The sequence below is a fragment of the Beauveria bassiana genome, assembly GCF_000280675.1.
Source record: "Beauveria bassiana ARSEF 2860 unplaced genomic scaffold BBA_S00001, whole genome shotgun sequence".
NCBI classification, from domain to species: Eukaryota; Fungi; Ascomycota; class Sordariomycetes; order Hypocreales; family Cordycipitaceae; genus Beauveria; species Beauveria bassiana.
Genome location: NW_007930836.1, coordinates 779,569 through 801,381, shown reverse-complemented (window position 1 = coordinate 801,381; position 21,813 = coordinate 779,569). Strand labels below are relative to the sequence as shown.

The window sequence follows — 21,813 nt, the reverse complement described above, 5'->3', positions numbered from 1 at the left end:
AAGGGAACCAGAGACCTTGTTGATATCACCACCTGTACCAATAGCACCCAGACGCCATATCTTTGCACATTACCAGAAAGAGCTGGGGATGTAAATACATAATCATATGTACAGTTTGCGAGTTGATCTATGCGTCATGTCATGCCTTCAAGTTGGCCTCTTTGATATTGCAAACTATCCGCCCCGCCCGTGATACCTATTTATCTTCTTCATGTGGGATAATTCCAACCACTTTGTTACATTTCAATATCGGCATCTCATACACATATCTCTCAACTTTTATAGCTTGAGCTTCTCGCTCAGCCACTTGGTCGCCTGCTCAACACCCTCATCGATGCTCTCAGGCTTGGTACCCTGGCCCGCGCGAGTCGGCTCCTTGCCGCCAGAACGGCCGCCGATAACCTCGGAGACGCTTGCAGCCCACGACTCAGCGGTGACACCCTGCGAGGCGAGGTGCTAATCAAGGCGCGTCAGCATATACTATCAATGAAATCACGCGTGCAATGAATCTTACCTGTCCAATGTAGACGCCATGCACAACACCGCCAGCCTCCTCGCTGCCACCAAAGAGGTAGACAGTCTTGTCCTTGTCCTTGCTTTGAAAGTGCTTGACGACATCGCCCAGAGCCTTGGCGTTGGCGCCAATGGGCAGGCGGCCGACGAACCACTTCGCCTCCTTGTTTTCCTCAAAGTACTTGGTGACGGTATCGAGCGCAGTCTTGGACTCGGCCTTTTGCTTCTTCTTTTGCTCGTTAATGACAGCGGTGCTAATCTTGGCGAAGCGCTGGTTAAGCTCCTCCTTGGTCAGTGTAGAAATGACGAGCTTGCTCAGCTCCTGCGAGACGGTCTTGACCTGAGCTTCCTTTTCGGGGCCAAAGGGAAGGGCGTCCAGGGCATCCAGGGTCTTGGAGAACTCGGCAGCTTCGCGCTGGATTCTGTGGGCGGCCTCGCCAGTGTAGGCAATTATACGGCGGATACCCTTGGCAATGCCGCTCTCTTCGACAATCAGCAAATCCTTGATGAGACCAGTCTGCTCGACGTGTGTACCTCCACAAAACTCGACACTGTACTTGCGCCAGTCGGCCTTCTTAGGCTCAGCAAGCATGGTGTCAATGTCCATGCCAATCGAGACGACGCGGACAGGGTTGGGATACGTCTCGCCGAAAACAGCGCGAACACCCTCGATTTCACGAGCGAGGTCCAGATCAACATCCTTTGAAAATACCTTGCAGCTTTTGCGAATGTAAGCGTTCGAAAGATCCTCAATCTTCTTCAGCTCATCAAGCTTGACCTGAGCCTTGTGTGAGAAATCGAAACGAAGCTTCTCGTCATCGACAAGAGAGCCTTTTTGATTAATGTCGTCGCCAAGAACCTCTCTCAAGGCATGGTTCAGAATGTGTGTACCAGAGTGGTTGTTGCGAATGGGGGAACGGCGGAGCTCATCGTACTCGCAAATAACCTCGTCACCAGAGGAGAGGGCACCATATTCAATATAGCCGCTGTGTAGTACATATCCACCAAAATTTTGAACGTCCATAACTTTGAACTCGGCAACATCATCAATGACAATACGGCCAGTGTCGGCAATTTGACCACCAGACTCGGCATAGAAGTTGGTCTGGTCAAGCAGCAGACCAATGGCGGTCTTGGGAGGTAGGTCCTTGGTAGATTTGTGGAATGTTTGGCCGTCAAAGATGATCTGGATCTTGCCCTTGCTGTCACCCTTCACAAATTTGCTCTCGTCATTAGTGCGAGGGAGCTTGTGCTGCTGCTCAAGCTCAGCAATCTGGTGAACATTGAGCTTGGCAAATGTGGCAGCGGCATCCTTGACAGCCTTAGAGGCCTCGCGAGCCTTCTCCTTGGCAACTTCTACTTCTGCCTCGTCAATTTCGAGGCCACGCTCCTCGGCCATGAGCTTGGTCAAATCAACCGGGAATCCAAAGGTGTCGTACAGACGCCAAACAACATCACCATCAAGCTTCTTGACATTGTCTTTGGCAGCCTTTGCAGCATACTTTTCGAACTGGGCCTCGCCACGGTCGAGGGTGCGAGAGAAAGCCTCCTCTTCCTCATCGAGAATCTCCTTGATGTCCTCCTGCTTCTTGACAAGGTCAGGGAACTGACCACCGACCTGTTCGACGAGAGCGGGCAGAATCTTGGAGAAGAAGGAGCCAACCTCGGCGTTGAGGTACTTGCGGGCATATCGGACACCGCGGCGCAGGACTCGGCGGACAACGTAGCCGCGACCATCAGAGTTGGGCACAGCGCCGTCGGTAATGGCGAAAGAGAGGGTCCGAATGTGGTCGGCAATCACACGGTAGGCGGTATCAATGCCGTCGACATCATCCTTGCCGTACTTGTCGGTATAAGGGCGGACTCCCGTGACGGTTTCGATTTGCTTGAAGAGAGGAGTAAAGCAGTCGGTGGCGTAGTTGGAAATGGTATGTTGCAGGGCAGAGACAAGACGCTCGTAACCCATACCTGTGTCAATGTGCTTTGCAGGAAGCGACTTGAGGCTTCTATCCTTTTGTCGGTCAAACTGCATGAAGACGAGGTTCCAAATTTCTACGACCATGGGGTCATCCATGTTGACGAGGCTGGCGGCGTTGCGACCACCGCCCACCTTGTCATAGTGAATCTCAGAGCAAGGGCCGCATGGACCCTGGTCGCCCATCTCCCAAAAGTTGTCCTTCATATCGCCGGGCAGTATACGCTCGTAGGGGACGCCGAGAGCGTGCCAGAGCTCCTTGGCTTCGAGATCGGGGTCGAGGCCGAGCTCGGAGCTGCCCTCAAAGTATGTAACGTAGAGACGCTCCGGGTCTAGGCCATAGACCTTTGTGAGCAGCTCCCAGGCCATCTCGATGGCTTCCTTCTTGAAGTAGTCGCCAAAAGACCAGTTGCCAAGCATTTCGAAAAAGGTGTGGTGGTAGGAGTCCTTGCCGACGTCGTCGAGGTCGTTGTGCTTGCCGCCGGCGCGGATGACTTTTTGGGTATCGACCGCTCGCTTCATGTTGGCCATGGGATCCGTCTTACCCACAGTGCCGAGGAAGATTGGCTTGAACTGGTTCATGCCCGCGTTGGTGAAGAGCAAGGTGGGGTCATTGTGAGGGACGACAGAGCCCGAGGGGACTGGAAGGATGGGTAGTTAGTATGGGTGTGCGATGTAGATTTCTGAGATGGCCTGTTTTAAGTTGGTGAAGACAATCATGGACGTGCGAAAAGCAGTGACCGGATCAGACGAAGCAAATACGCACCAATGGTGTGGCCCCTCTTCTCAAAGAAGTCGAGAAAGGTCTCGCGAACCTTTGCGGCGGGCCATTTCGTCTCCGTCGCCATTTTCAAGTCAGAGTACAGTCGACGCTGCAAATGACGAAACACGGATGGAATGGATGCAAAGGCGCGTCGAGGCGTAATTCGGTATATGGCGGCGGTATTTGCGCAGGCGAGCCGTTGAGAATGTGGAGGAGGCGAGATGTGATGGTGATGGCGGGGATTGCGATGGTGGGACAAGTAGAATCTTCCACAACCAGCCTGAGTCAACTGGAGCGACGGCAACGCCAGCGCCGCCCGCGCCAGCGCCGACCACCGCTGCTGCTGCTCGTTGCCACCACGCTTCAACATCCGATGACTCAAACTGGCTCGCGGCTCTTCACAGCATCAAAAGAAGGAAATCCAATCAGCATCAGTTTTGGACTGCCACTTGACACTGCCCGTTGATGCCCGACGATTTTTGACCAGGGCTCCTGCGAGGAGGGCGGAATTGATGCAAAGGCTATGTTGCGAGCGCAATCTCATTCGAGCGCCACGCCGGCCATGGACCCGAACCAGCTTCCTCAGGCCAACGCCGGCCACAAAAGAAAAGCCGAGGCGCAGCAGGACAATGAGCGCCTATCCAAAAGGTTGAGTCTTTTAAATATAGGTAAGTTTCTTCATCTATTCCTCTTCGATTTTCTCCTGCATTGCCGTCAATCGGCTTTCCGTTTATATAAAGCCTTGACGTACCTCTGTCGCACGCTACTAACCCTTGTCGCAGAACACGATGGAACCAAGCTCTACGTACCCGTCGAGAGCCCGCCACGTCCGTCAAAACCGCAGACGATGGACGGCGACGACGACGCCATGCGCCTAGACGACAGCAAGCACAAAGTATACATTTATAATATAGACGAGGAGCTCGCCGATGACAGCGAGCCAGACGACGCCAAGCTCGTCTTCCTCCCCGACATTGAGAAGCGCCTGCGGGAGACGCGAATACCGCCGCAGATCCTGGCCAACGGCGACGGCGAGCTGGCGGGCATGCAGCTCGTGCTGTACAGCGACCCCAAGTCGCTGTCGGTGCCTGAGAGTAAGGATGGCGTGCGCAAGGCCATTATTGAGACTCGGCGCCGGATTCGGGCGCGCCAAGCCGGCGCCGAAGACGACGGCGAAGAGACCTACGGGCACACTACCACGGCCGACACGAATGCAACTGAAATGACAGAACAAGATGGAGGGGATGATATAGCAATGGATATAGATTAATTGAGATCGCACGAGAGACAAAGCGAGGGCAGGTAAAGCGGGGCGTCAACAGTCTGCTGAGTAGCATATATGTATTACCAAAGTACAATATCGAAGACTAATTATATTTCCCATTGAACCTAAAACGCCGTATGCAATGGTAAAACGCAGAGAAAGTGTAGAGTTTGTGCCTTCGTAAGACAAGAGCTAGCAAGCAAGCCAATGTGGTTGCTGGTCTGCGCAACAGGACTGAATCCAAATATCCGGATATCCATGCAATCATCGCCATGAAATCCACATCTACTGTCTCATGACAGCCGGAGGCGGACCAGGCGGCGGCGTGTACTCGGGAACGGGTCCTGCGCCCGCCATGCTTGACTCAGCCGGCCGGTTCGTGGGCTGGCCGGACCACTGCGAAGGGTCAACCTTGCTGGCGCCCGGGGGCGGGCGCTGCTGATACTCAGGCGGGCGGTTATTGGCGTCGTATATCGGTGGCGGCGGCATGGCGTTCATGTTGTAGCCGTTGTTATAGCCAGCCATCCTGGGGCGGGCCATATTGGTTGTACGGACGGTACCAGCCGGATTGCTGCATGCGTGGTCGTCTGGGGAAGAAGCACTGCGATAGGGAGCGTTGCGTGTCAGATGAGCGAGGTATTAGTGAAGAGGGGGGAAATGACATACGCTGTGATAGGATTTGAGCGGGAGACCCTTCTTCATTCGATGCTTGGCGTGGAAGTAGCCGCCAACCACCCAGAGGAGGGCAATGAGGACAATGATGCCAAATAGCGACCATCGGACAGCGTAGCCCGTCTGCGGAATCATTAGCATGCGTTGATTCGGATGGCACGATGAGAAAGCATCAGCATCGTGGCAAATGCTCGGCTCAAACGTACCTTTGTGTACCAGAAACCATAGTAATAATCGTCGTCGAAGCGCGGGACAAGGGTTGCCTGCGGAGCCATGGCTGCGGCCGGTTGGTGTAGCTGTTTCGAGATGCGGCACAACTGGCCTGGAAGTTGTTGTCGTAGACTACTCCAATGGGTCGATGATTGAAAGCGACGTCGAGTTCGTGGTGGCGTTTAGGTTCTTGTTGGGGAAGAAGGTCAGAGACGAGAGTAGAGGATGTTGTGATGGAAGAGGATAGCGCAAAAGTAGGACTTTTGGGCTGGCTCTGGGGCCAGGCGGGATGATATAAACTACCTAGCGCTTCCTGCATGCAGAAGAAACAGGGACTCAGGGAGGGTTGGGAGGCAAGAGGGTGGGTGTTTTGTGGCGGAGAAGGCTGGCGTCAGCTATGGTAGCCAAAGCAAGTAAGTACCTTGACCGTACAATTACTCTGGGATTGTACATGACTGGGTGGCCGTTCGCTGACTGAAAAACGGCTGCACAGCCCAATGGCAGACAGTTGGCAGTGTGGCGTTTGTACTTCAATTCGGAATCGAAAGCAAAGGCACTCTTTGTTCACGCCTATACCTCTCTTTCATTTAAACAAAAATCTAACTGTACAAGTCGGCTCTGATAATTTCCTCCTTTGAATGAGGGCCTCTTGTCGTTATTCCCAAACCTAGCCATGGCCCAGCTCATGATTCCAAAACCTCTCAAGGAACTCTTCTAAACCAGGCGCGAGCACAGCCACCTTGTCACCGGAATGAGGAATCACCTGTTCGAATCACCGCATTTCACACTGGCGCTCTAAAAGCATCCGACTATTTCTACAATTTCTTCTGTATGCATCAAATACTCCTCCTGCCCTTTTCTGCTTCGCAACACGACTCTCTGATGCATTGCTCGTATCACAAAAACCCCGCCGAGGGAAGAAACCACCCTGTCTGGTTTCAGATCCCTTGACGAAACCTGCTGCAGCCCCTCTAACATGCAAGACGTTTTCCCTAATAAGCCAGTTCCAACTAGCTTAAACAATCGCCTTGTTCGAGACGAGCCCGAGCCGGCGGGCAACACCACTCCAGAACCCGATCACTTCGTCCCAGTTTCCCCAGCACCTCATCAACGCGCTTCTTCATGTGCGTCCAACGGATAACATGGCAACTTGGCCGTGTTTCATCTGCCAAGAGAAACGTCGGGCCTCCGTTCTTGCAACGATGCCATCAGGGAGTTCAGCGGCAACCAGCCCACCCCCTCTTTCCCCGTCAAAGCAAACGTACAACCATGTTCGCTGCCCCATGACTGTGACGCAATCCTCGAGGCTGCAGCACAAACACGCCGTGCTGTTGAGAGTCACACGAGGCCATCGCTATCGTACAACGCCTTTGACAGTGTATCCCTTGCGTCGCTGCCCGGAATGAAACGCGGCCGTAGCCGAGGCCTCTTCAGGATCATGCTCTATTTGGCTGTCAACAAGGCTGATTCGTAGCGGAACTTGCCCCCCCCCCCGGCATAAAGAATCCGAGCATCAACTTATTTGCACCTCTCGGCGTATTGCGCGTCATCTCGACTGTCTCTAATACAAGAAGCGGCTGAAGCGGGAGCCTGCCGGTTTGCAATAAGCCTTAGTCCGAGGCAACACTCAGGTGCTGAGCCGGTGCACCTTCTTCTACATGCTAGAATAGTCCATCATGAGCCTCGTGAATTTGCAGTAAAAAGAACGCTTGTGTTGTCTTTTATTTCCTAATCATGTACAATTTCTATACTTCCGATCAACGCCATCCTCAATATGTACATTCAAACCATAGCCTTTTCCTCCCTAGCAAACCTTAGAATCCTATACCCCCAGCAGCCCAACCCGGAAACCCGCCCATCATATTCGGATCCATCATCACCGGCGCCCCTGGTGGGAGACCCTGCTCGCGCCGCCGACGCTCCTCGGCTTCAGCCCGCTGCATCTGTAACCGCTGCCGCCACCAGACTAGGCCGACGAGGGCAAAGGTAACGCCAATAATCAGCAGGCTCTCCAGCACGTTGGAGTCGTCAAAAATCTCCCCGCCTTCGATCGTGTTGGCATCGTAGTAGTCCTCGTAGTATTCGTCATCGTACAGCAAGTCTCCCTCGATAAAATTGTTGATCCACTCGGAGAGGGACCAGTCCTTCTTTTTCTCTGCAGCATTTGTTAGTATGCCTCTCATGTCGCTACGAGGGTAAGGAAACTTGCTCGGCTCGTCCTGAATAGAGTGAATCGGACCATGGGTGAAGGTATTCCACGCACTGCGTATGCGAAGCTTCAAAAGACTCAATGTGACGGGGAGATATGCCTCCGCGTTGACTACCAGAGCATGGTCATAGTATCTTTTGGCGAGATGAAAGTCTTGTGTCAACCCCACGCCATTCTCGTGCATCCAGCCTAGGTTAAACAGAGCCTGCGCGCTTTGTTGGTAGTCAGAGGCACCGGTGTAGCATGAGACAGCCTTGGCAAGGTCCTTATCGACGCCGATGCCGTAAAAATAATAGTCGCCCATCTTCACCAGTGAGTCCACGTTGGACTGGCGCGATGATCTGGTCCACTCAATGAGGGCGAGATTAGCATTTGCCATTGGGCTTATCTTGTTCTCCTGACGACCAGTGAGCAGCTCCACCACTGACAGCTTGCCAAAGCTGGCATCAAGCATAAAGGCAACATTTGTCTGTGCCTTCTCATAGCCCTGTTCAGCAGCCATGACGTACTGCAGGAATGCCAAGTCATGGTTACCTAGTTCGTACGCCAAGTTGGCTTGTGACCAGAGCGAAACCAGTGGCTCAGCGCGCTCGGCAACAGTCTTGTAGTAACTGAGGGCTATCTGACATTGTCGCTCGCGGCCAATGGCGTGATTCGTCATTTCCGCCAAGTAATACCAGGCCTCGATGTTGCCATACCGGGCGGCAAGCTCAAAGAGGTAGTTCGCCGTCTTGACATCCTCGGGATTGCCTTGGTCAAGAAACAGACGGCCCATCTGCACTTGGGCTGGAGCGTAGTCTTGGTCGGCCGATGTTCGCAGTAGCTCCGTCGCGAGTTTGATATTTCGTCGTATGCCCATGCCATTGAGCAGCATAATACCGAGTCCCCATTGCGACTGGGCATCGCCGTGCGACTTACCACGCTCGAACCACGCTTTGGCCTTGTCATAGTTTTGCACGACACCTTCCCCACGCAAATACATTCTCCCGATATAGCCAGCCGCCTCGGCAGCCGTCTTATCTGCACCGTTTTTGTTGCCGTCTGTAGCACGTCCATCACGCTTCCAGTACCTTGAGGCTGCCAAGAAGAAATATTTCAAAGCACTTTCGAAATCCTTCTCCAGGCCACGTTGTCCTTCATAGTACAGTCGACCGAGGTTAAATGAGGCTTTTGAATCGCTCTTTTGCGACATAAGATCCAGGTACTCGATGACGTCGCTTATTGCTGCATTGTCGTTGGAATGCAGATTGCGTTTCAGTGCATTCAGTCCCGCGCTCGAGGCACTAGCTCCTTCGCCATAGATGCCACCGCCGTCATCCGAGATGCGCCATGCTTCCTGGATCCAGGACTGGCCTCCAGGTGGACCATCTCTATACCAATTGATAGCCTTGTCTGCCACTTCTTTGTAGTATCCAAGAGCAGTCTCGCAGTTTTTGATAGTGCCGACACCGCTATGGTGGCGGTAGCCAATAGCCATCAGCGCCTTAGCGTCTCCGCGCTTGGCGGCAAGCGTGTAATACAACAGCGCCTTTGCTTGGTCCTGCGGCACGATATTTCCCAAGCCTGTAGAATAAAATAGTCCCAGCATGTATTGCGCAGTCGTATTCCCATTGTGTGCGGCTAGCTCCTGGTAGTAGTCGAAGGCGACCTGGAGGTCTCGGGGGTAGTTGTGGTATCCGAAGAAGTTCAGTTCCGCAAGCAGGTATAGTGCGTCCGAGTTGTTCTTTGCCGCGGCTTTTTCGAGGTAATCCTTCGCAACGGCGACAGGTCCGCTCACGGTCGAAGTCTGCTTCTGTGTCGGGCCGGTCGCCGGCATTGTCGGCAGGACTCTGAGGAGGTATCGCGCGGTGAAGCTGAGCAGGCCTGAGGCCATTTTATGTTTCTTTCGAGTCGCCAGCGGTACTTTTTGAAGCTCTGACAAGGCCAAATCGACAAGCTCGGAGCCTGTGACGGTTAGGGCTTGATGAAGACATACTGCTCGAACATCATACCTTGTTGTTGAACGACTGGCTGGCCTACACCCGCGGCCAAGTCGGTGGTTGTCCCGCCCGCATCTCCAACCTTCGCAACGGTCGGTTTGTTCTTCAAAGGCTTCTGTGCAGTATATGCAGCGCCAATTGCTGCCTGCCAAAGCACTGGAAAGCCGTCAGCAACGAGATGCCGAGCTCGTCGGGGTTCGGGCCATCAACTTACGGAGCAAACACACAGCCGAGCTTTTCATACTCGGCTAATTTTTAAAAATGCAAATGTTGTGAATAGCAAAGTGCATGGCGATCCCGCACGCAGTGCCCGTATATCAATATGAGGCGGAAGATGGGAGAATTGACGGGTCAAACAGCATATGACGCTGGCCGTTGTTAATACAAGCTGTCCACTTGCGAGGCGAGAGAGAGCCAAGTACGTCGTTACTGGCACTTCTACAACGATGACTAAGCAGCCGTTGTCGACAGCCGTGACGGCCTGGGCGATTGGTGTTGTCGCTCGATCCATCAGCAGCACTAACTAGATATGAATATGCAAAGTCATGTGTTAAATGGCCAAAACAGTTGGACTTGACTGCATTCAGAGCTTTTTGGGCGAATACCCCTTTCGCACCCAAACCTGGCTAAGGAGCCGTTGGTGAGTCCTTGCATGGGGTCTCCAGACTCCAGCTGAGCTTGTTGGCGCACCCCACAGCGGCCGGAATCGCTGCTCCAGCACGCGTAAATGGGAAGCAGGGCTTCGCGTCGGCTCACCGCGTTCTCGTGCGCAGCAGGGTTCTTGTATTGAGTTCAACAAGTCCTTTTCCCGTCTCACATAATTCCTTTTTCGATCATTTCCCACTGCCTACTACCTCCTAAAGCGACTGCCTCTTCCTCAACAACACCTGAAATACAATCCGCAGCTTTCCCCTTTACACACTCGCAGCGACGGCGTTCGCACTATTCCGTCGCGCATCGACGCCGCAGGCACGAAGCCTCGTCCCAGTACTGCACACCATGTCGGGCCTCAAGCGCAAGGCCAGCGGCTTTGTGCCCGCACCAGAGCTCAAGAAACCAAAGGCCAATGGCAACATTGCCTCTTTTTTCGGTGCAGCGCCCAGGCCGGCCCAGACCGCGGGCACCGCATCTTTAACAACTGCACCGGCGGCGGCGGCCAAGTTTGACAAGACCAAATGGCTGGCCAGCCTGACGCCGGAGCAGAAGAAGCTGCTGAAGCTGGAGATTGAGACGATGCACGAGAGCTGGCTTGGACTGCTCAAGGACGATATTACGACAAAAGAATTCCTCGACTTGAAAAAGTTCCTGGAAAGAGAGACGGCGGCTGGGAAGAAGTGGTTTCCTCCTCAAGAAGACGTCTACTCCTGGTACGTTTTTCTCGCGCTGCCGTTTACGCACGCTACTACTACTTGTTTCTAATGAGCTTGATGCAGGTCTCGACACACACCCTTCGACAAGGTCAAGATCGTCATCGTCGGCCAGGATCCCTACCACAACGTGAACCAGGCGCACGGCATGGCGTTTTCGGTGCGGCCCCCGACGCCCGCGCCGCCCTCGCTGCGCAACATGTACATTGCCCTCGCCAAGGACTACCCGGCTTTCGAGAAGCCCGCAAAGAACGCGGGTCTGCTGACGCCGTGGGCGGACCGTGGCGTACTCATGCTCAACACGTGCTTGACGGTGCGCGCGCACGAGGCCAACTCGCACTCGAACCGTGGGTGGGAGAGGCTCACGCAAAAAATTATCGACCTGGTCGCGCAGAAGCGCACGCGCGGCGTCGTCTTTGTCGCCTGGGGCACGCCAGCGGGCAAGCGCGTGATAAAGGTGGACAAGCAGCGGCATCTAGTGCTGCAGAGCGTGCACCCGAGCCCGCTGAGCGCGTCAAGGGGCTTCTTTGACTGCGGCCATTTTCGCAAGGCCAATGAGTGGCTGATTCAGCGGTATGGCCCTGAAGGCGAGATTGACTGGGCGCTTGTGCCAGGCAACTCGACGCTGAGCGTGCCCAAGGTAGAGAAGAAGGTGGGAAAAAAGATTGCAGCAGGCAAGGAGAATCTCGAGGTGGATGGCGAGATTGGTTCTGACGACGAGGCAGCCCTGGAGGAAGCCATCAAGGCCGCAGAAGAGCAAGCAACGAAACCATAGCATAGCGCGTTGCTCATGTCACGAATTTTGCATTGTGTGTTTGAATAATGGCAGCATGGACAGGATGACTACGTTTACTATATGCTTAACATTTATGCGCTTTGACGCCGCCAGTCGTGCTGTGCTGCACGAGTCGCTAGTCGCACCCTTTGCCGTGTCCGAGTAGCCTGCTGCCTCAATGTGACGAGCCGGGAGCCGTGTTCTACACCATGGCGACGGCGCCTCATGGGCAAAACCTTTGTCGAAGACGAAATCCTACAGAAGGTTAATGTAAACCTTGTCGGACTTGGCTCGCTCGTGTCTGATCTGATGTGTAGTGGTGTATTTGGTTAGCGTCGCAGCCAGTCTGTTTGGGATGGACTTGTTCCATAGTTGGGACGACTCTGCGACTTGCTAACGGGCTGACAGGTGGATGGGACTCTTTATGCATTATGCAGGATCAGATGGTAATTCCTATGCAGAGGTCCAACTCCAATTTTGTAGCCTTCCTTGTTCGCGTACCCGTATGTACGCAATATTCGTTCAGAGGCTGAGTGCTGACGAGATTCATGGCTTGACACCCCCTTGTCCGTGTGTGTGACAACGCAGACTGGGGGCTATCCCAGTGCTAGCAAAGACATCTTTTTGTCCGGTTTTCTCTTCTAGCACGGGCTTATTAATAAATAGAGGGAAACGTTATTTGACAGTGGCTTGCGCTTGACGTGTCTAAGACAGCGTGTACGGTCGTCGGCAACAGAGGAGTATTCCGTGTGGCTACACATCAAACGAGGTTTTGCCTGATACCCGTGCGCCAGTAATCCGTAGTATTAGCAGAGATCCGTTGGAGAATGGGAGCAAGCACAAGACGCGAAGGGATTTGTGCTCTGTGCTAGAATAGGTAGAAAAGACTGAGTGGCAAGTGATCTGTTGCCAGATGGGGAGTTGGCAATGGACACGGGCGACCGTTGAGTATTAGTAGGGTGTCATGGCGGCAGTTGGCGTGGACAAGAGCAGGCCTGAGCTGAATCGGCCAAGCCCGTGATACGACCTATTTCTTCAGGCGAGGCTGCAACAGCAAATTTTAGCGATTACTAGCGAGTCCTGAATTCTGATGCATGACTACATGACTAACTGAATGATGGACAGACTGGTTGAAAGCTGCTGTCGCTGTGACGAGGCAGTGCTGGTGTCGAGGTGATGTGTGCTTGCGTGAGTGGTGCTCAGATTAATAGAGCGAGTTGCAGTTGGGCAGGTCGAGAAAGAATGATTGGACGACGGTCTGAGCATGTCAGGGGCAGGGGTCATTTGTGTGGTGTGGCTGGCATAGCATGGTTGGTTAATCCGTACCTATGTGTGTGTGTGAGTGTGTATGTGTCTACTGGGAGCAATAGCGCTGTCTGTCGCTACGACTTGAGCAAAGGAAGTGAACGAACCGAGCAAAGAAAATGGTTCGGAGAAAGCATATATCTGGGTAGTTATCTAAATTTGGAGAGATCGCTCTATTAGCGAGGGGCAGGAGCATACGCGAAGCTGCCTGATAATTACCTGCGTGTGCTCGCTTGCGGCAGGTGTGAAGAAGATTATTAGGTGCATCTGTGCATGGGGGACCTGCCTTGGTCGTGCGGTGGAGTGAGATGAAAAGAAAGCGAGCAGCAAGCAAGTGTGACCAAACTGATAAATTGAAATATTTTCCTTCTTCTTTTACTTCATCCAATTGCACCGGTTTTCTGTCAAGCAAGATGAAATGCCACCTTAACTGCTTTGCTGTAGTTGACAATGTCAAAGATTGCCTCCCTTGGTGCCATCTATTTACATATTCGTCGACCTTGCAGGAGAGCAAATGGGGCTCGTGGCGGGCGTCTCCACTGATGAAGCACAGGCTGCACAGCACATTTACGGAGTACTGGGGTGGCTCTTTTAGGGCAATTTCTGGGCGGATAGCAAGGGCGAGAAGGGGGCTGCGACTGGGCCCATTGGGTGGACTTGACTGACATGGCTGGTCGCCAGCGACGGCGGGCTTCCACCGGCCCGAGGTTGAACAAGAATTTAGTAGAAAGGTAAAAACGAATGCGGACCAACTCAATCGACAGGTTGAAAGGCAGTCGAAAAGCAACCTCTGAGTTGTGAGCAGAGAGGTACCTGGGTACGGATATACAAGTTACTGCCGGTGTGGATATAAGTATCTGGTACCTGAAAGTAGCGAGACGGGAAATGGGTCATGGCTCCACCAAGCTATTTAGCACAGTAATAAATTGCAGCCAGCTCAAAAGTGAGTGATGCGTTGTTAGCAGATAACTAATTTCTATATTTCTCTACATAGGTATCTCAATGCACGCGCTTGGCCAGCAAAAAAAAAAGCGATGACCCATCTCAATCTTAACACTACGGATTAGGCCCTGATATGCCCCCTCAATCTCCCCGCTTGGTGGATTTGAAAATGTTGGCCCATCTTGGGACCCCTGAGCCGACCGAAGGCAGTCTCGAGCAATGGTCTTTGGCGCCAACTCTCGTCACGCTCACTCAGGTGTCCGTGTAGCTACCTACCTAGGTAATAAGTACTGACATTACTCCGTAACCAGCGATGGGACGGGGTATCTGTGTGTGTGCGCCTGTTCGTCTGCTCTCCCTACCTCGAAATTGCATGATGTGCTTGCTGCTCTGCCGACAATTGCTAGCCGTAAGGTAGTTTTGCTCTCGTCCCCCTCTTCACTCTCTAGGCTCTCCCCTTTTTCCAAACGTGAGCGCCCGCCTTTCCCTTTTCCTTTTGCTCTTCAGCTCTCTATCCCTCTGTTCACTCTTGACTATCTAGCCGTCCGGGTTCCTCCTCTCCTTGTCCTCGAATCGGGCTGCTCTTTAATTCATCTTCCGTCGTTTATGCATCGCCGTTGCCAATCTTTCCTCCTTGGCTTGTAGCCTTCGCTGCCGCCTCTTTCACATCTATTGGGCGTCTCCCCAAACGTGCCCTCCGCACGTCTCCAACCACTTACACGTCCCCTATCTTATTGTCCCTCTCTCCTGGTCCCAGACGTTGGCGTATCAACTTCACATCGCACCACACATCTGTCGCATGAAACTTCTTTCTCTTCTGTTTGCTTCCTAGCCTCTCATTTTTCCCATTAGCCAACCGATTTTCCCCGTCTTTTCTCCCGTCCCTTCTCTTCGCTGCTTCTCCGGCTTTCACTTCAATCCAACCCTGCGTTAGGCTTCCACCTCTCCTACCTTGATCCTGCTTTGCGCTGTTGCAATCAGCGCCGCCTCATCACGGATTCCTCCAGCTCGAGCCGCTCCCCACGACCTTCGTCGTGCTGCCTCAAGATGCCGGGAATCTTCTCCCGCATCCACAAGGCACGAGATGCTCGCCAGAAAAAGAAAAATGCCCACAACGACCTCGCCAGCTCCCTCCCCGTCAAGCCCCGATGGGATGACGCCTACACGCGTGCCTCGGTTGAGCCCGACGAAATTGACGAATTAATTCGATGCTGTACACAGGAAATCAAGTCGCGAGGTACGTCAAACGCTACGCTGCATCGCGTCCCTGGCTATGTGCTACCGCCGCCTCCATGCCGCTTGTTGTCTCACTGCTCTAACTGAGTGCTGTTACAGGCCTCGACCACCCTTTCTTGCTCCTGCCTTTCCGACCGACTTCCAACCCCAGCGGCGTACGAACATTTATTCGAAACTTTTTTGGCAAGGATGGCCTCGATGCGCCGATCCATGGCGAAAGGCTCCAGCAAGAAGTTCGCATCGCAGAGCCCATGGTGTGCCTCCCAATAAATGCATGAACAAGATGGCCAAGCCACTAATTCAATTATTCAGGTGCTCGCTTCGGTACTGAAATGGTGCTGGAGTCGCCTTCAGGGTGGTGTCGTGTCATGGGATGCATACGAGCTGTTCAAGATTGGCGAACTCGGCAAGTTCCCGCGCCATAAGTTCCATCTGGCATAGTGCTAACACAATCCCCCCCACAGACTCTAAGCTCGCCAGAGATTCTTTCAAAACATTTATTCCCATCAGTGTTGAGAGTGACTCGAGGCAAAATATCATTTTCAGTTTCTTCGAGCTTGTCGCTGCCATCGCCGCCCATGGCAAGAAAAACGGCCTCAGTGGTGTGAAACTCTCCCGTATGGCCGCCTGGTGGGCGTTTGAGCAAAGGGACACGGGCGATGGATTTGATGGAGGCTACAAGGCCTGGAAAAAGTCAGCATCTCACATCCGGAAGCAACTATTTCTCATTATATCATGCTGACGGTTAATCAGGGCTGCCGATGCCACCACTCACCTTTTCTTCGCATATCTGCGATCGCTTTCCCCCGAGCAGGAACTGACTGGCATCACCATGCTTCCCCGGTCTCTCCAGAAACTTTTAAACGAAACCGAGTATCCTCCCAAGGCCGCCGACATGCTTGTTTCCCGTACTAATAAGCTCGTCATGATTGTCGACTCCGTTTCGCCCACTCCCTTTGCGCTGCTTCGGCGTGCCAGCAAATTCGAGTACCGCGATTCTGATATTGCTCTTCGCAAGCTTTCCGACTTTGACGACGCTACCGAAGCCCTCAGCGAGGAATGTCGACGAGTCCTCAAGGCAATTTCCGCTGCCAACCAGTCTCAAGCTTCCAGCGCAAAGCATTCCACCAGCCTCCGTGATGCGTCTTGGTCGCGATTCGAGGACATTGGCTTCGCAAGCGCCCTGACTGAGGAGGATGACTACGAGGAGAGTGCTGTCCCGGTCAAGCGCCCTCCGCAGACCTTTGGTCCCAGCAAAAGCATGCTCAACATGCCCTCCTCTTCCGCTCATAATGCTCGTCCGACTACGCCCTCCTGGGCCGACTTCCTCTCCACCGGCTTTGTCGACGACTCTGCCAAAACCAACACACTTGTTCCCCCAGACAAGGTTCTGCCTCCCATTGACGTCCAGCGGCAGCACAGTTCCCAGTCACATCAACCCCGTCTGGAATCCGACAAAGATTTGGAGCCTGGTGAGCTGGCTAGCATCACCCCTTTTGATCTGGATGATGCTTTCTGGTGGGTCTGGATGAGCAGTCTCGCTCCCGAAGAGACCAGTGAGAGAAAGGCCGCTTTTGGTCGATGTGCCGTTCTCGAAACCACCGTTCACAACGGTGCATGGCTGGTCATGGAAGAGCTAATCGCCGGGGCGGCCCCCGACCCCCAGGAAGGCGCGTACATTGCTGAGAAGAAGGGATTCTTCAGTTGGACCAAGCGTAGCCGCACTGTTTCGCGTCGCAAGTCTGTCAACAAGTACTCTCTCAGGAGAGGTGAACACGCTGTTAGCGGAGGAAGCACCACCAACGTCGGTAGTGACACCCAGGCCAAAATTGCCGCCAAGGCAGCTCAGCTACGTGCTATTCAAGAGTCTGGAAACAAGCCTGTCGCTACTCGACGTGGTCGCACTGATGAGGAGGTATTGGGTGACAAGACTAACAGTATCTTTGATCTTCAGCCGCCCATTGTTGGCGAGGCCTCTTCTGCCATGAAGTGGGTCAAGAAGTATGACAAGGGAGCCGTAAAGGACGCGTACCTTTCTAACAGCAACGCTGGCCGAGGCGTCTCCATCTCTCCTTCTCAGGCAGAACACTCCCACGAGGCTGCTTCTAATGGTAGCACCGAAGTATCCAACGCTAGTATCAAGGCACTGGAAAGAAAGCCCGTCCCTGCGGCCCCCGTCGAAGAATCAGCCTCTTCTCCTGCATTCACCGAGAAGGCTCAGGCAGCACACCCCGATGAGGTCCAGGATGAGGTATCCCGGCCTCGAGACACATCGGCTGAGCCTCAGGAAAGCAAGGTCGCTCCTCTTGTAGTCGAGGAGACCAAGGAAGAACAGGCCGAGAATGTTCCAGCTCCTCCCCCGAAGGATGAGCAGCCCGTGGCCGCTCCCACTCCTCCGGCTTCAGCGCCCACCCCTGCTCCCAAGCCGGCTGAGACTCAGCCGATGTCGCCCGTTAAAGAGAAGGGTGGCCTTCGCAAGCTGTTCCGCAAGAATCGTTCCTCGAAAGTCCCAGACAACGCAGCTGCCCAGCTGAACAGCATGTTTAAGCAAGACGCCGCTGCTGCTGCCGCTGCGACTAGGAGCAAGGATCCCGAACCTGTTGCTGAGACGTCTGTTGCTGAGAAGCCTGTTGAGCAGGCTGTCCCGACAGAGCATTTCACTGAACCAACTCTGGAAATTCTGCCGGAGCCTGACACCGAAGCAGACAAGCTTGCAACCTCCGATATGGCTGTCGAAAGCAAGACCGAATTCTCTCGCTTCGATCAGGGTCCTCTAGCTGACCAACCCGCATTTGCTCCCGAGGACGTGGAAGAAGATGTGCTTACACCCCCGGCTGTCGCGCATCACGAACAGCAAGGTGATGATACTGGCAGCAACGGACTCACTCGCATAGCCAGCCCGGGTGTGCAGGATCGATGGGCACAAATTCGCAAGAATGCTGCTGAGCGTGCTTCTCAGCGCCAAACTGACGAGCGCGACCGCAGCATGCCGCCAAGCAAGAGCGCTACCGAGGCAGATGATGAAACCAGTGGCGAGGAGAGTACGTGTAGCTGGTCCATCCCCATTTCTACTTGACACTAACTTGGTAAATAGCTATCGAGTCGCGCGTTGCTCGCATCAAGGCTCGCGTCGCCGAGCTCACTGGCAATATGGAGGGAACCCACGCCCCTGCACTGAAGAACAGCGCTCAAGCCAGCGCTGTCACCCCCAGTGTTGTCGACTGATTTATATTTCAATTTCCCAATACCCTACAGGACATTCCGTCTACCTTTTCCTTGTATTATGTTTTTGCGGGCTTTTTCATGATACCATATAAAGAAATGGCGATGCGAGCATGTACGCAGCATGATGCGCGCCCTGCTGCATTTTACCAACTGAGCTTGACGACATCCTCTGCTGCAGGAGAAATATCTAATAGGGCCGCTGCATGGCTGTCCGAGTTTTCTTGACTAATCCTTTCAGCTCTTTTCTTGCTGTCATTTCCGTATCGAGACGCTTCTGTTGTCCAAATTGGGGTGACTGAAACACCTCTACGCCGGCAAGGCCTGGTCATTCGTTTTGTTTTTTTGTCTCTCAGCTCCTGATCAATAATGGGTTTTGCAAATTAGCAGGCCTTTTTTCTCTTCTATAAAGCCTTTGTTATTTATTTTGTTGTTTTTACATCAAGCCAGTCTATCTTGTCCTTTTCAGAAGAATATTAGTTGCCTTTTTCCTTGCATGATATACCCGTCAGTGTCTCCTTTTGTCCTTGTTCTTTTGATCGACGGTGCGTCAGACAAGAATCAACCGCTGTGTTATTTGAGTTGTTGATTAAAAGATGCTCTTCTTTGCGGATGAAATCCCCAAGTCTTCTATTCATTCGTAGATTTTCTTTCATCTAGACGGTTATCTCGCTTGTTGGTCGCCTCGGACCCATGTCCAGCTTTTCCGAGTCGTCTCTCTATAATACTACTCAAGGTCCATCATGCTAATTGGCTTAGCATCGTCGTCGTCCTGTGATTTGGACGGCGACGGCGCCGGTACTGGTTTTCTACGCATCTTGGGCGGCTCCTCCTCGCCGGCCTTGTGACTCGGCCTCGGCGGCGGCGGCGGCAGTACCTCTTGCTCCTTTATACCTAGCTGTAGCCTCTCCGTCTGCGAGGCCACCTTTTCCACATCTCCCTTGGCATCACCCGCCTTTTCGTCTCCGGCGGGCGCAATAGTGGTGCCGTCCACGTTGACCGCGTGCCCGGCGGCGTACTCGTCCTTGAGGAGAATGACGTCGTCCTTTTCAATCGGCTCGTCGACCCTAACGCCCGCGAAACCGCACCGGCGCAGAATGCCGCCGATGAGGTGCGGGTAGCGCAGGTGGCCGCTGACGCGGTCGCTGAGGTCGAGGTTCTCGACGCCGGCGACGCCGCGGATAGGCTGCAGGCCTGCGACGCCGAGGGAGAGGCTGTGCATGCGGTGGACGTAGCCGAGAATCATGTCGTTCTCCGAGTAGGCGTTGAAGATGGCGCCGGAGACGACTGCGCGAAGCGTGCGCCAGTGGGCGGGGTCCGAGGGCGCGGGCGCGCCCATGAGGACCACGGTGTCGATGAGACCAAAGGCGCGGCGCGCGGCGAGCTCCTGCAGGCAGGCGTGGATGGCGGCAGCGCCGAGCGAGTAGCCGATCAGGGTGACGGGCCGCTCGCCCTGGACCCTGTTGATGAGCGCGTCGGCGAGCAGCCGGCCGGCCTTTTTGGAGCGATTCGACGCGTGGTTGAAGGGGTTGTCGACGTTGGAGGCGACAGCAAATACCTGAATTGGCCACAAAGCCGCCCAGAGCGTCGCGAGCACGGTGCGCTTGATAATCTCCGCCTTGACAGCCTTCCACGCAAACGATTGCACAAGGTCCCCCAGCGCGGTGCCCAGCGCGAGCAGCGTCTGCATCTCGTAGCGCAGGGCAAAGACCTCCGAGTCGGCCGGCAGCGCCTCCCACGGCTTGGTGATGTCGTCTTCCGAGTTAAGCCAGCCGTTGATGCCGAGCGTGACGCGCAGACGGCGGCCCTTGGCGCTGGGGGTGCGGTCCGTGGCTTCGGGCGGCTCGTGGAGCGGAATGAATTTGAAATCTTCGACCTCTTTAGCGTACTTGTCCATCATAGAACCCTGCAATTCCTATTAGTTCTCAGACTTCCTTCGTGGTGTGAATCTTAGTCGCAATGCGTACCGTCATCTTGGCTCCATAGGCGCCAAAGAGAGCGCCGACAAGGGCACCATTCATCCAGAAGATGCCGAGAAAGCTTGCTACACCTCCCAACCCAACACCGCCGAGGATACTTCCCACCGCGCCTGCAACTAGCGGCGCCGCCAGCCCGCCCGTGACGCCAATCAGCGTGGCACCCGCGACGGACGCGAGGCCAACCTTCCAGTATCGACCAAATTTGTTGTCCTGCTGACGCTTGGCGGCCTCGGCGTCGGCCGACATGGCCTCCTTTTTCCCCTTGTCCGCCGTCGACTGCTCAATCAGCGACTCCGCAATGGCCGCCTCTTCGTTGTTGAGGAACGCGTGCGGGATGTCGAGCGACGACGTCAGGGTCAGCATGAGGGCGCGCGAGTGCGCCGAGTACTTGCCCGTGGAGAGCAACAGCAGCAGGACGCAGCTGATAGCCTCGCGGCGGTCGTGCACCGAGAGCTCGGTCAGCGACGTCGGTATGGGCGGGTAGAGCGTCTGCATCACGGCAAACGCCGCCTCTTCGTCTCGGGCCTCGTCCGAGCCGGCGCGACGCTTGCTCTCGGCGCGCTCGTTCTCTTCATTCATCTGCACAGCCTGGCGTCGTATCTTGCGCTCGGCAGTAATCTTGTCATTGTCCTTGACGCGCACAATTTCCTCGAGCTTGGGTACAAACTCGTGCTCCCATTCCTCCATGTACTGACGCGCGGCGCTCTGCACCTCTTCGGCCCGTTTTGTCGTCTTGCTCGGGGCGCTGGGGTTGTTCTTCCACGGCACACCGACCTTGACATTCTTGAACGGATTCGACGGACTAAACTTCTTCTTACTTCCATTGGCCGGGGCAGCATTGCCAAACTCCGTGTCTTCCGCATCAAATAATGTGATGGATTCGCTGGAAGTTTCGGTTTTGTTGGCATCACCAGTCGGGGAAGGGCTATCGAATGTCTTTTCGTTTTGCGGTGTGCCACTCCCTCCGTGTATACTTGATTCCACGGATACTGACCCCAGCTCCTCCGGCTTGGACTGGAGCTGCGCGGTCATGGAAAAGATGATGTCGTCCACAAGCTTGAGCAGCTCGATTCGTCGACGGGGCTCCAGGGCAATGACAATCTGCCGCGGATCTGAGCAAAAGGGCGCCATGGTGAGTACTCAAAGTCGGGCTACGGCTAAATGTGCTCCCATGTGTAAATTGACGAAAGGCGAGGAGCTCGCTTGAGGCATCGAAACTCGATCCCGATCAACCCGCAAACAAGGCCAACTGTTCCTATTTGCTTGGGTCTTTTGGTGGTCCAAAGTTACGTCATGCGGGTTGCGAGAACCATTTAGCGGCGATAGGTACCTAAATAGTTGCTAGCGTGCCTGGGCATTAGGGTACCGACGTACGAATAGCGCCAAATGACGCTCAAGCCGA

At 54.3% G+C, this 21,813-nt stretch overlaps 7 protein-coding genes across 7 annotated transcripts; 3 read left to right on the top strand and 4 right to left on the bottom strand.

The window, feature by feature from the left end:
* Positions 1-279: 279 nt before the first annotated feature.
* Positions 280-3,621, bottom strand: BBA_00270 (tRNA synthetase class II; the record flags this gene model as incomplete). The annotated part of the gene is made up of 3 exons (XM_008595367.1): positions 280-456; positions 515-3,129; positions 3,255-3,621. 3 exons carry the CDS (start codon positions 3,619-3,621, stop codon positions 280-282), a joined length of 3,159 nt encoding a protein of 1,052 aa, XP_008593589.1.
* Positions 3,622-3,813: 192 nt separating this feature from the next.
* On the top strand, positions 3,814-4,521 carry BBA_00269 (uncharacterized protein; the record flags this gene model as incomplete). The annotated part of the gene is made up of 2 exons (XM_008595366.1): positions 3,814-3,919; positions 4,034-4,521. 2 exons carry the CDS (start codon positions 3,814-3,816, stop codon positions 4,519-4,521), a joined length of 594 nt encoding a protein of 197 aa, XP_008593588.1.
* A 279-nt stretch (positions 4,522-4,800) lies between these two features.
* BBA_00268 (uncharacterized protein) lies at positions 4,801-5,462 on the bottom strand (the record flags this gene model as incomplete). Its single annotated transcript, XM_008595365.1, has 3 exons — positions 4,801-5,102; positions 5,178-5,310; positions 5,394-5,462. The coding sequence occupies 3 exons, from the start codon at positions 5,460-5,462 to the stop codon at positions 4,801-4,803; spliced, it is 504 nt and encodes a 167-aa protein (XP_008593587.1).
* A 1,749-nt stretch (positions 5,463-7,211) lies between these two features.
* Positions 7,212-9,827, bottom strand: BBA_00267 (ubiquitin-protein ligase Sel1/Ubx2; the record flags this gene model as incomplete). The annotated part of the gene is made up of 3 exons (XM_008595364.1): positions 7,212-9,550; positions 9,598-9,741; positions 9,800-9,827. 3 exons carry the CDS (start codon positions 9,825-9,827, stop codon positions 7,212-7,214), a joined length of 2,511 nt encoding a protein of 836 aa, XP_008593586.1.
* A 757-nt stretch (positions 9,828-10,584) lies between these two features.
* On the top strand, positions 10,585-11,727 carry BBA_00266 (uracil-DNA glycosylase; the record flags this gene model as incomplete). Its single annotated transcript, XM_008595363.1, has 2 exons — positions 10,585-10,952; positions 11,019-11,727. 2 exons carry the CDS (start codon positions 10,585-10,587, stop codon positions 11,725-11,727), a joined length of 1,077 nt encoding a protein of 358 aa, XP_008593585.1.
* Positions 11,728-15,021: 3,294 nt separating this feature from the next.
* BBA_00265 (morphogenesis protein) lies at positions 15,022-18,435 on the top strand (the record flags this gene model as incomplete). Its single annotated transcript, XM_008595362.1, has 6 exons — positions 15,022-15,211; positions 15,310-15,464; positions 15,523-15,620; positions 15,691-15,903; positions 15,964-18,251; positions 18,305-18,435. 6 exons carry the CDS (start codon positions 15,022-15,024, stop codon positions 18,433-18,435), a joined length of 3,075 nt encoding a protein of 1,024 aa, XP_008593584.1.
* A 724-nt stretch (positions 18,436-19,159) lies between these two features.
* BBA_00264 (YSIRK family gram-positive signal peptide) lies at positions 19,160-21,542 on the bottom strand (the record flags this gene model as incomplete). Its single annotated transcript, XM_008595361.1, has 2 exons — positions 19,160-20,338; positions 20,400-21,542. 2 exons carry the CDS (start codon positions 21,540-21,542, stop codon positions 19,160-19,162), a joined length of 2,322 nt encoding a protein of 773 aa, XP_008593583.1.
* Between the last annotated feature and the right edge of the window lie 271 nt (positions 21,543-21,813).